The sequence below is a fragment of the Phyllobates terribilis genome, unplaced genomic scaffold (assembly GCF_046119375.1).
Source record: "Phyllobates terribilis strain yellow unplaced genomic scaffold, ASM4611937v1 Scaffold_2__4_contigs__length_985480577, whole genome shotgun sequence".
NCBI classification, from domain to species: domain Eukaryota; kingdom Metazoa; phylum Chordata; class Amphibia; order Anura; family Dendrobatidae; genus Phyllobates; species Phyllobates terribilis.
The window spans coordinates 764989643-765003315 of record NW_027362762.1 but is presented as its reverse complement, the minus strand read 5'-3'; the positions used below and the strand labels follow the sequence as shown (position 1 = coordinate 765003315).

The following is a 13673-nucleotide window of genomic DNA, read 5'->3' as shown; positions in this document are numbered from 1 at the left end:
TGTACTTTCAACCATAAGAGGATTGAAAGCTTGTGCCTTATTGTATTTTTTGGAATATACTGTGAATAATCTTTGAAGAATGCCCTAGATGTTATCATATTTCTTTATCTGGATTTTATTGGCCCAAGTGTATTCATTGGCATGTGGAATTTTGCATCCTTTCGTTTTATGCTGCAGATACTGAGGTTCGTACGAAATTAGAGTAAATGTAGGGCCATATGGTCCACTATGACCCTACAGAGGCCAATTAAGGCTACTTAAACCAGAAACAGGGTATGACAGATTCACTTTAAGGGTATATTTAAGTAAGCTTTAACTTCTAATGACAGATCAAGTCTATTAACATCATAAAAAATATTGTACCATTTGGTTAACAGCTGCTAGGAAAGAATACTGCTGACTTATCGGTATAAGTCAGATGTGTTCATAAGCCTTGGTCTCCATGATCCCCTCCTCCCAATGATTAATGGCAATAGTGTATACAGTGTATGCAGATACACAGCAGCCATCAGCATTAATTGGATTTAGGAAGGAGAACTGATCTTATTACATTTCAGCAGTTTCATAATCACAAGCTAAAAATATGACAATGTTGCTTGGTCTGTTTCTGCAATAATGTATGTTGCCTTTGAATAGGCTTTTAAATAAATGTTCCACTTTAAATAAATAAAGGTTGTGATTTAATACAAAGAAAAAAGTCACATTGACAATTAATAATCAAAAAGGATGGTGTCCATTTGAACCGCAGTCAGGTGGGGTGCTACTTGGTTCATACCAATTTTCTGATTTTAAAAACTTCACTGTGTCTTCAAATCCATCTTGAAATATAAGCTCCATCTTGGCTCGACTTGGTGGAAACAACGTCTGATTGAGTCTTTCCAAATTGGCAGCAGATAGCTGTGGCGGAAGTTTAAACCAGGACAACTAAAGCCAATTACTTTTTTTTGTCTAACCATTCTCTAGTCACTCTAAAATGTAACAATCATTAAACAATCTACTATACTGCAAATTTTTAATTACAAACTTGAGATTTTTACAATATTCGCTAACTGAAGTTAATAGTGTACATTGCGTGTGCATGCAGGTTTTAATTACCATTCATCGCCATGAACAATGTTTTTAATTAAGAATGGAAAAAAATAGATTAATTTGCTAAATTGTAGAAAAAAGAGATGTTTACAGATATATATGAAATTGCCTGCAATGTTACTTTTCTGCCTTTCAAAGACTACTGTGTCACTATAAAATATAGGAGAGGGTGCAGGAGAGAGGAAGGAATAAGTAGTTAGGGAATTTGTGTCTCTTTTTTTATTACATTGCAACATTTGTATCATTTAATGAAAGAGGTATGAAAAAGGTTAGGCAAAAGGTATATCTCCAAGTATTTTTTAATAACATGAATCTAATTTAGCTCTAGTCAATCAAATCAAAATGGGTTAAAAAAGGTTGAATGTTCAATGGATATCTTGCAATGTACACAATTTTTTCTCATAGGGTGTGTATCATCAAAATGTCAATTTTAGATGTGTGTTGTAGTAGTTGATGATTAAGGAAAGTACGTAAGTAAACAATGAAAGTCTGAGTAAGACAAGGTGAAATATTATGAATTTATAATACTATAACGATAAATTGGATTAAATTGTATATAATTGTTTAAGATGCACCTATTGCCGAGCAGGTAACTTGGCCCTAGCAAAAATAAAAGGTAATAGTGAGCTATAGCTTAAAATGAAAAAAATATATATTTTATTTGTTAAAATGTAAAAAAAGCAATAATGTTTACAGACATGAATAAAATTGCTCACAGTGTTTCTTTTTGTGTTTCACAAAGATTACTGTGTCATTGTGAACTTTTCTTATTCAACAATAATTATAAAGTTATTATAAGTTACTGTCCCATTTATCTTTCCATAAAAAAATCTCATTGTCTATTAGCTTATTTATCCATTCCATCTTTTTTGTAAATCATGTGTAATTTACACATCAGTGGATTTTACAGATTTTTTATTTTCTCATATCTATGACAATACTAAAGGCCTGATTGCTATATGATGTCATATGCTCTGTATATCTCTCCTTGTTAAAGTAGTCAGACATAGGTCCCATCTGTAAGAAGCTCCTGCTTCTCAGTTTACTTCTTCTGTGGTCCCTAATTGTGCATAGTATTTACTTTCAACTGGTGCAAGACAAAGTTATAGCCTAAAATGCATTCCTGTGCTATGTATATTGGGGTAAGGTACAGATGCTTGTGTCTGAATCCCAGAAGAGTTTTGTAGGTCCTGACATGGGGCCTGCAAAATTTATGTGTTTAGTACTCTTTATCTGGCCTTTCAAGAGATTTGCCCTGATCATCTCCTAGAACCGATCAGACAACTATCTATAAAAAATTCACCATTGATAGGAATGCTGATCTTGGCCTAGAATTCTTGTGTTCGCTAAAAAAAAGCTGCTGTCAGACTTTTTGTTTTCCACTCCAAACAAAAGGATTGGCTGGCCCCCATACCTATGTGTCACGGGTGTGTCAGGGTTGACAGACAGTCATATGGTGGTCGACTGTACAAAGTCACTGTGTTTGGCCTGATCTCCCTGATCCTTTTGTGTTTCATGTTTTATACCTTTTCCTTTAGGATCCTGAGATATCCTCACCTTTCTGCTGTTAATCAGCACTTCCTTGCTATGTCCTTAAATACACCACGATTGCTCAGAGAGTTGCTGGTTATAGCATGTTATACCTATTCAGGCTTGGGATTCTAGTAGTCGGCTAAAATTACCTTGGAGTTCCTTTGTGGATTGTTGCCGTGCTTTCTCCGGTGTCATCTTGGAGCTAAGTGTATTCCCCTGTTTGTTTCCCCTGTGTGTACTTTAGTTGGTAGTGGGGCTGAATCAGTGCTCACCCCTCCCGCTCCCTATCTAGGGCCTAGCCTTACGGTCAGCTAGGGCCAGGTTTCCTGCTACTCAATAGGTGCAGAAACCTATTTAGGGTCTGTAGGGGAATCAGGGTTTGTTGTTATATCTGTTTAGGGGTCTTCATTCTCCCTTTCCCTAGTTGTAGGGCTCCCTCCCTTTTTCCCCTTATGCGCTGGGTTCTCTCCATACCTAGCTTGACAATATGAAATTGTTGGTCGATATCATTGAAATCACTGGATTCAGCCAACTTTTAACTAATATGTATAGTGCCCTTGTGACCTAATGCGAATCAGGGAGAATATTGCATTTTTGGAAAGTCGGGTATTTTTGCCATTAATAATTCTATTGTTTTTCTAATGCAGGACTGTTGTGATGATTGAATCACACACCTACATACATACACATGCATGCAAAACCAAAAAAATAAAATTACCTGTATTTCCTGTTTACCAATATTCAAATACAGATCAAAATATCCATTTTCTTTTGGGCATATATTTTGTCGACCACAAAATGGTGAAACTGTAATTGTTCGCCCAGTGGGCAAGACAGGCAGAGTGTTGGAGAATCCTCCATCGATCCATTTCTGTATGTATACATTTCAGAATGACATGACCAAATGCAAGACAATACAACACACAGTTTGCCACATCTGACAGCACATTGAAAAAGAACAATGACTTATGGGGTGGCTAACTCAAATAGATGTCACTAGAAAACCAGCTTTCTTCCTCATACAAGCGACTATTTGCACATTTTACTGATGGTAAAATAAAACGAGAGGAAAAAAAATAGGTAATATTTTTTCTATTTATATGTTAGGTGAGGCTATTCTTACAGGAATCCTCCTTTCATAACATGGAAAAAATATATTTGGTAAATTCCAAAATGTTTATCAAAATGGTGTCAGCCATAGAGTACATTTGTTGAAACTCAAGAGACAATATTAATAGGGCCTTTTTTAAGGAAACCTGTCAGGTCCCCCCATGTCCTCCAACCCAGCAGCATTCACCTATGTATGATTAAACTCCCTGCCCAATCACCCCTGTATAATGTAATTCAGTTAAATAAATGCTTTAAAAAAGCATTTATAATATCCCCATTTCCTATGCTAATGAGGACTAGTCGATGGGGAGTTAGTTGCCCCAGACTAGTCAACCCTATTTTCATGTTATCACGCTCCTGTGGGCATGAGAACATAATTTGCATGAGCCAGCCTCATCACCAGCTCATGCAAATCTAGCCCATGTGCACTGCTTATTTCAGCAGCGTCAATGCGTCTCTGAAGCCGGATGTACGCTTCCCAGCTTCAGAGACGCACTGCGCATAACCGGAAGTTCAGAAGATGGCTTCCGGTCATGCGCAGTACACCTATGAAAAAAGTTTGCATCTATAGCAGTAAGATGTTCAGTTAGTGCAGATGGCATTGACATATCTTTAAAGGTACTATCAATGGTGAACATTATATAGAGGTTTTAAAACAACATATGCTACCATCAAGACAACATCTATTTTAGGGAAGAGCTTGCATATTTCAGCAACACAATACGAAAGTACACACTGCATCCATCACAACAGCATGACTTTGCAGAAGAAAAGTTTGGGTGATGAACTGGCTTGCCTGCAATCAAGATATTTCATCAATAGAAAACTTTTTGTACATTATAGTGAGACAATTCCAGCAAACAAGACTCGTGACTGTTGAGCATCCTACATGAGACAAGAGTCGGACAACTTTCCTCTCTCAAAACTCAAGCAATCACTCTCCTCAACTCCCATACATTTACAAATAGTTGTAAAATGTTGAGGGGATGCAACCATATGGTTGACTAGACATGGCCCTGTCCCAAGTTTTTTCAGATGTGTTGCTGCCATCAATTTCTAAATGAGTTAATTTTTTCAACTTACATTGAAAAATGTCTAACTTTCAACTATTGATATTTGTTCTATATTCTGTTGTGAATAAGTGTTATGTAAGAGAATTCCAAGTTATTTCAGTCTTGTTTCTTTGCATGTAAGACAGTGTCAGCAGACTTTTGGAATTTGAATTATAGATAATAACAAAAAATGTCAGATATAAAAAGTATTAGTATCTTAGAAAGTACACCCCACAAAAATGATACCTTGTGGTATGTAGAGAGCAGGGGAAGTTGATGATAATATCACTTTAAGGGCTCAATCACATTATCATATAAATTGGACATGTGCAAAAATTGGATTGCACTCGGAACAATGTTATTCAATAAGGTGGTGCAGATCTGCATATTTTTTCCCAGCTGTATCCGGTATGAGAAAAAAATCACAGCATGCTGCACTTTTACTCCGAAATCGGTACAGTGTGAGAAAAAAAATTGCGTGCCATATGGACCATCATTATGGCATCCGATTTTAACAAATACATTACAATTCTGTAACATAAGAAACTGTAAAAAAAATGGTCCTGTAAAAAATAAATAGCTGCTGAGCTGAAAAAAAAATGGATTGCATACAGAGAGCACATGGACAGCACATGGATGACAAATGAAAAAAAAATAGTCTTACACGCTAGTGTAAGTGTGCCCTAGGTGTATTTAAGATGTTTTTGGAATAGATTATGAGCAGCAGGTAAAACAAGTAATAGACTCTAGTTCAGACCTGGGCAAAGGACTGCCCATGACCAAATGGCTGGAAACTGTGGCCCAAAGGCGGCACTATGCAGCTGCCCCCCATCTTGCATCTCAATTTCACCAGCTCCACCATTCTCAGAATGCAGATACCAGTGAGTACAATGTCATCGGCTCCCTCATCCACCATTCATTGTATGTGTCTGAGTCTCTGTGCATCAGGTGTTATGATATCACTGGATCATGCCTGCTGCATGAAGTCTTAGTCCATAAAGTGCATAGACCAGAGCAACACATTGGATGGAAAGCAGCTTGGTGAGTAGTTGTAGTTATTTTTTAAATTATTAGTTAGTAGTTCAGGAAAACTCTGGAACCCATCATACAGTGTGGGTGGCTGTAAGTTTGATAAAACTGTATATAGAGGGGGGATGTGGAGTCCATTATACTGTGTGTAGGGTTTGTGGGGGTTGTCATTATGTGTGGGAGACTGTGTGGTCCATCTAATGTGTATTAAGGGGATTCATGTAATCCACCATACTATGTATAAAGGAGATCTGTGTATTCCATCATATTGTGTGTGGGGATATGTGGGGGCTAACATACTGACAGTAGAGGTGATCTTTTTAACCCATTATACTGTGTCTGGGGGGCAGTGGGGTTCATCTCACTGTGTATGCAGGTGATCTGTGTAATCCATCAAACTTTGTGTGGGGGCTGAGTGTGGATAGGGGCTGTGAATTTCATAATTTTATTTTGGAGTTGGGAGCTGTATGGTCCATCATATTGTGTGTGGAGGACGGCTGTGGGTATATCATATTATATATGGGTGCTGTGAAGTCCCCCAAACTTTGAGGGGTTCTTTGGGGTCCATCATACTGTGTTTTGGGTGCTGTTGTGGCCATCATAATGTGTGTTGGGGCAGTGGGGAATTGTACTGTGTGTGGGTGGACGTGGAACATTATATTGGGTGGGGGAGCTGTGGGGTCCATAATACTGTATTTTGTAATGCTAAGGGGCATCATAAAGTGTGTGGGAAGATGTGGACTAATCATATTGTGTGTGAGTAGCTGTGTGTGGAGAGCTGTGGAGGCATAATACTTTGTATGTATGTGTAGCTGGTATTGGGTACATCAAACTGTGTGTATGGGGCATAGTTCTAGTGGAGGGTGACTTGGGCATCATAATGTGTGGGGAGAGCTGATGATCATGGTTCAAAAGATGAATAAGAGAAGCAGTACATAGTTTGATTAGCGACAACATGTAAGAAGGAATGTTACAATAAGCCCTTTCATAGCAGCTAGTCAACATACTTAATTTTGATTAATATTAAGTGCTAAAATTTATATAAAATAATAATAATAATAATAATAATAATAATTATAATAATAATAATAATAACAATAATAAGCAAAATTAAGTTTGGCCTGTTAGCTCAGCCCTCCATAGCCCCTCTTTCCCATGTGGCCCCTGTGGAAAATAAATGACATACAGCTGCTCTAGTTTATTGTTCCTCTAGAACCACAAGTTTGATGTAATATAATATATTCCAAAAGCAAGCTTATATGGAATATAGAGTTGTGCTTAGAAGCAAAGGTAAAACTTCATCTAAACAGAATAGAGATCAATTTAGAGAAGTATAACCTATATGGTCAAATGTAATGGTCCAAATTAATGAGAATAATGCTGCTATAATACTACCAGTTCTATAATAATAGTAATTAAAATTATTTACCAAAAAATGATACAATATCATCTACAATATATTTATGGGCAAGACAAATAATGAATTTGTGCAGTTTGTGCTTTTTTTTATACTTTGCATATTTATAACGAAATATTATTATTTAGCTTACAATGGAACTTTGCACTGAAAATGTACATGAGTATGCAGCGATTTTGTGGCTGAACTATTAAAAACCTATACATCATTACAATTGTACAGAACATTAAATATTGTAATCAATTCACTATGCAATATCATTCACATTAATACATGCACACTCTACAATAGCATAATGATGCATAACAAATGCCTGTCAATTCTTTTGGGTCTTAATTATTGTGTATTTTAGACAGTGTTTCCAACTGTGCGGTAGTCTGGTCATGAAATCTTTATGCACTTTGTTTGGTATATGCTGTAAAATTCATGCCATTCCCAAAACATGATGTGATTAACAGAAGTTACTGCATACAATTTTATGAAAAATCCCAATATGTACATTATTACTTTTAGGTCATTTTACTACATTTCTGAGGTCTGTGATTTAAGTAAATTCATTTAATTGATTTTAATTAAATCAATTCAATGTTTAATAACATGAAAAGGTAATTAAGTTAAATGCATTTAACAATCATGGAGAAAAATTTAAATAATATGAAAATAAAATTAAATTCAATATATGACTGTACTTGAATTAACACAGTAAAAGAAAGTGACCTTATCAAAGGGACACTGCATTTGCCAAACATTTACTGGCAAAACATGCAAGAGAAAAGCAGATAAAACATAATCTGTGCTGAGAACATGGCATTGCTAAAGGTTGAAGAGCATTCGAGTTCTGACTCATAGACATAAAAATCAGTGCCTGCCAAGATAATGCCACAGTAGTAACAGCAGTATTAAGGAAGCAACGTGCCACTGATAATAACAGATGTATATATGAGGAAAACAGCAGCCCTCTCGGCAGGCATGTCATTTCTCAATCTTTGGTGTAACGTTAAAATTACAGTTTGGTTAACAAATAAAGATATAAAATGTGCAATTTAACAAAGGTATTCTCAAATGAAATAGGATCTGTGTAATTTGACAGTTGCATTGTGCCTTAGATCTAGGGCACGTTTTGGGATGGAACCGGAGCAAAACAAATGAAAGGTGGAATAGCTGCGAGTAGCAACCATCTAAGCTCTCCTTTTTACCACCTTCACCCAAGGGCGATTTTCCGTTTTTCGCTTTCATTTTTTCCTCCCCTTCTTCCGAGAGCCATAACTTTTTTTATTGTTTCAGCCGTATAGCCTTATGAGAGCTTGTTTTTTGGGGGATGAGTTGTAATTTTGAATGACACCATTACTTCTGCCAGTGTACTGAAAAATGGGGAAAAAAATCCAAGCGAGGTGCAAAGAAAGTGAAATTCCACCTTGTTTTCTATTTTTTTATTTACCATGTTCAATATATGGTAAAACTAATCTGGCAATATGATTTCCCAAGTCAGTATGAGTATGCAGATGCCAAACATGTATAGATTTTTTTTTATTTAAGTGGTGAAAAAAATTAAAAACAAGTTTTTTCGCTTTTGTCACCATTTTCTGAGACCCATAACGTTATTATTTTTCGTGACCTGGGGCTGTGTGATACCTTATTTATTGCACCATGAGCTGATGTTTTTATTGATACCATTTTTGGGGTAGATGCAGTGTTTTGATTGTCTTTCATTGCATTTTATTTCATTGTTGCAGCAACTACAAAAAAAATATTTCTGATGTTTTGATTTTTTTTTTCTTTAATCCGTTTACCGATCTAAATATTTATATTTAATATTATTTTAATAGATCTGACATTTCTGAATATGGAAAAACCAAATATGCATATTTTTTCAACTGTTCTATTTTGAATGGGGCAAAAGGGGGGTGATTTGAACTTTTGTGTTTTTTAAATTTTTATAGATTTTTTAAAACTTTTTCTTTTTACTGTATTTAACTGTCCCCTTAGGAGACTTGATGCTGCGATCGTCTGATCGCCTATGCTGTACATAGCAGATATTCAGCATTGCTTTGCATAGCGAACATGATCTCATATGAGATCCTCACAGGTGGATGGTGATGACAGGAACGGGAATCTTCAGCAGACCCACGACTGTCATGACAACCCTTCGGCACACGCGATCAAGTGATGGGCTTACTGATTGGCTGGATCAATGACGCGTTTCCTGTCTGCGTGTGTTAAATGCCGCTGTCAGTGATTGACATTGACATTTAACTTGTTAACAGCCGTGGGTGGATCTCGGATCAAGTGCGGGGAAAGATGGAGGCTGAGCATGTGAGCCCGCCTAAAGGCGGGGACACAGCTGATGATGCATATATACGGTGACCTCATCCAGTGACGAGTACACATCACTGGATGAAATCACCTCCAAGAGTGACTTGTGCAGGGTTCCTTGGTAATTACTGTGATCTAAAAGCTGCAGCCCTAAAGACATGATGGTAGCACTCAGATCACAATAATTACAGGTGACAGATGGAAATTTTAATCCAGCATATAAAATGGCTTTGAAGTCCACCTACAGCTGTGATCTTGGCATGTCAGGGATGCAACCACTGCAGTGGACATGGGGTCGGACACCGACCACAGTTTTGCATGGACTAATGCTGCCCTATTTGCGTGCATGAGTATCATGCTTTGACATTTATACATAAGCAAACAAAAATAGCAGCCCCAGTGGCTGAGTTAAAAAGTTATAAAAATACATATATATTATACCATTTAATTTTATGCACAAAGTTTTTAGCATGAATTCCAAACATTTAAAAAAGACAGATTTTAGGACACATTCACTTTAATAATACTAACTGGTCAAGGGAAGCACCTCAATTCTCAGTATTCTAGAGTAGAGGAGAAGTTTAAATTGTACGGTTATAATATTATGTTTTTTAGAGTAACAGGAATACTGGGATTAATCTCTTTTCAGGCAAATAAGAAGGACTTTTGCAGAGCTATGTTAAACAAGATTCTGTTATTAATAGATCATATTAATTATTAAATGGTACATTAATTACATAACGGTAAAATAAAACAGAAATATGACTACATTTATAAAATTCTTTGGGTATGAGAGCCTGAGAATTGAGAATGACAGTATGAGAATTTAACATGACTAGGAGAATAGCTATCAATGGGAGCAGAGCATCACGGTGGCTTACTAATCAGTCTACGAGTAGAGATACATAGAAAGCACTGGTTTAGGAAAAATTACTAGTGTATAAAAGTCCTTGCAAGAGAGTTGAGCAGAGCAGCCATTGATGGGGAAATTACACTGGGTGGAGATAGCACAGTCAGTGCCAACAATGTAGAAAAGAGGAATGAATATACAGCAGTGGTAACATCCTGCTTCGGCCCCCTCAAAGTAGCAACACCAAGAGCCCAATTACTGGTATATTGACATCCAAAGCTTTACCACAGAAATCCCACTGATGCAGTATATTTTCATTTAGGAGTTCCCACGTTACCCGGTTACTCAGTAGTCTTGCATCATGTACTCCAACTACATTATTGATAAACCCCCAAAACCCATATATGAGCATCCAGATCTGCTCTTGTGTGTGGGGCTACTCACAAAAGTCACCATCTGGAGACCTGCTCTTCATAGCTGTTTGCTAGACCTGGTGCTAATGCACTAAGCTGCCAGAAAGCTGCAAGCCACAAATCATAAGTTGGGGACTCCTGCGGTGCGTGATAACATTATAAATACATTTATGTTGTTTGTTCTGACTTATAATAGCCATTTGGTGTTAATAATATATTTACATCACAGTTTGCATTAGTAAATAATTAGCTCTTTCTGAGACCAGTTACATTAACATATACAACTTCTGCATGTCATACTCATATTTTCTATCAAGCAGCCTTTAGGGGTACGTAGGCGACATGCGACATGCCTTTTACTTGAATACTAAGAAAGTCTAGGGTTATTCGGGAAAGATGATGAGGCATAGGGATGCCATATCTTGTTAATCACATGTAGGGTGCAAACCTCTGTGGTTAGGTAGGGAATTTATGTAGGAAATTCTAGGGATATTCTATTATACAGTACTCTTTCTTCTCTTCCTTAATGTGGTCTATTCTTTATGTTATGCCTTCATTTAGGGACACATTTTAATAATTAATAATAAAATTAGTTTTTATGGTATATATTGTCATGTAAACAAATGCACTGAACTTCTACTAAGGAGCAATGAAAACTACATTAAAGGGTTATTTCCATGTTCTTTTATGTGTTAACTTGTTATGCAAATTGCCTCTTCAGAGAAAAAGAGGACTTGAACTCTATAGCGCCACCTATTAACTTGTAAAATTTGTTGTAAAATCAAGCTTCTTTGCCATATACTTTTTATTAAAAATTCTCTTCATTCTCAAGAACGGAAAGATTTTTTATTTTATTGCCTATGAATTATCGCCTGGACTGAAATAAGGCACAGCGTTAACAAACCTTTTCAGAAGGAAAGTGTCCTTAACCCCATTTCTCCTCTAATTGATCGACATGGTGGCATAAAGACTGCTGCTTTTTTCATGTCTATAGGACTGACTGAGATAAAAAAAAGCATTAAAATCATGTTGGCTATCCCAATTGTTCCCATAGACACTGAATGGAGTGGACCGGACATGAAGTGTTTAAGGCAAACCATTGTCCGGAATGGTTCTTGTGACCAGTAGGGGTCCAGTCAGTGGGGCACCAGGAAACAAACTTGTCAATGGATGATTGATGTCTTTCATGGTAAAAAAACTTTTCAACTCCCTTTAACGTTTGCATGGCTTGAAATACATATGAGCTTATATAAAAGTGATGCTTGAATTATCTATTTCTTTTTTAAACAGTGCTCATCTAGTAAATTATCTGTATCTAGTAGTCTACTATTCATCCCCACTCAACAGCATGTTAAAAATATACATTCACTCAAAGATTTAGGAAGAAATTCTTGGTTGCTTTTAAACCTATGTATTACTCTTAAAAGATTGAGGCATTTTATCAGTTAAGGTCAAATATGTCAAGTATATAAGTCATCAAATCTAAATCAATAAAATTCATAGTCAAGGTATTGATCATCATTACCTCTCCCTTGTACTTAACAGCACTGACACCAGCATACAGAGGAACAAAACAACTTGCCAAAAGTACCTGCAAGAAATTGAAAAAGGTTTTGAAATGAACAATTTAATAAAAATTTAACAGCACAGTGACATAAAATATCATTTTCAAGCTAGAAAGCATCTCTTAAACACCTTTACTTTAGGGCAATTACATGAAATTACCACAACCATGTTTAAAATAGGACAATCTTTTCTGTGCACTGGGTGCCATATAATCCTATTTTAAAGAAGAACAGAAATTGCAGTCTTGAGCTATGCAATATAGTTGGAGGTGATGAACCTCACCATTGCCTTGTTATATAAAAGGCATGAAATAGTAATAAGCTGGAAATTTCACACTAGTTCTCAGGTCCCTTTTTAGTCACTTTGTTATACTTGTTAGCAACTGAAACACATTTTTTTTACTCTGAGATACAGCTACAATTCTCCATTATTCAAGGTATGACAGTGTCAAAAAGAGACTCTTAACCTTGGTTTTTACGTTTTTTTACCCATTGACTAGAACTCCATATCTTTCGGGTAGAAATTAATTTGCTAATGATTTCTAAATTCATTACGTGAAGCCCAAATCTCTAAATATTAGTACATTGACATCTAACAAAATAAAATTTGCAAAATACAAATATTGACTGGTATGAGACAAATATGGAACATTTGTTTATCCCCTGCAAAGTCCAAAGGTTTGTAAAGCTTGTTCTGTAGATATAAGCTACAATAGTGGTATCTTGATATTCCTGAAGCACATAATAATTGATTAGACTCCCAGAAACATAAGATGTAATATCATAATCACAAGATGTAAAATCACAGATCAACCTCATTCAATTGAATTTTTTATTTAATTTTTTTTCAATCACATGTATAATGAATAGAGGCAAAAGCCTACCTATGCAGTTTGTGAACATCCACCACATGACGTACTAGAAAAACAATGTTTCTTAGCAAGATTACTTAACTTCAGTATAGTAGCAAACATAAGCACACAGAGTGCAATATGGCCTGGATTATTATACAGAGTCTGATACCGGCTGTATAAAACAGCTGTCACACGTGTTGTGTGAGTAATAGTATGTCAACAGATAATCCAGGTTAATCATTGTTCTCCCTATATCATCTGTCAGGTGAAAGCTAGGAAGACCCCATATACATTACATGGTAGCCAGTCCTCTAAGGTTGGCACCATAAAACTAAGGTGTACGGGGGCTTTTAGTGTCTAGCTTTAAAATGGTAAATTGCTGGATAGGTAATAAAGAAGTATTTGAACATGATTTATTAGCCATTATTTGAGTTACTAGAAGAGACAA

The 13673-nt window shown here is 36.2% G+C and overlaps 1 protein-coding gene across 4 annotated transcripts in view; it reads right to left on the bottom strand.

Annotated features, from left to right (window-relative positions):
- Nucleotides 1-663: 663 nt before the first annotated feature.
- The window catches only part of PNPLA4 (patatin like domain 4, phospholipase and triacylglycerol lipase), a 118057-nt gene continuing 105047 nt past the window's right edge, over nt 664-13673 (bottom strand). For 3 of the 4 annotated variants that reach the window (XM_073667337.1, XM_073667334.1, XM_073667335.1), the window contains 3 exons: nt 12332-12397; nt 3341-3493; nt 664-924 (listed from right to left, as the gene is read on the bottom strand). In XM_073667337.1, coding sequence (XP_073523438.1) covers nt 718-924; nt 3341-3493; nt 12332-12397 — 426 coding nt within the window. In that variant the 3' untranslated portion in view covers nt 664-717. The remainder of the gene's footprint in view (nt 925-3340; nt 3494-12331; nt 12398-13673) is intronic. The other variant, XM_073667336.1, reaches the window with a different exon arrangement.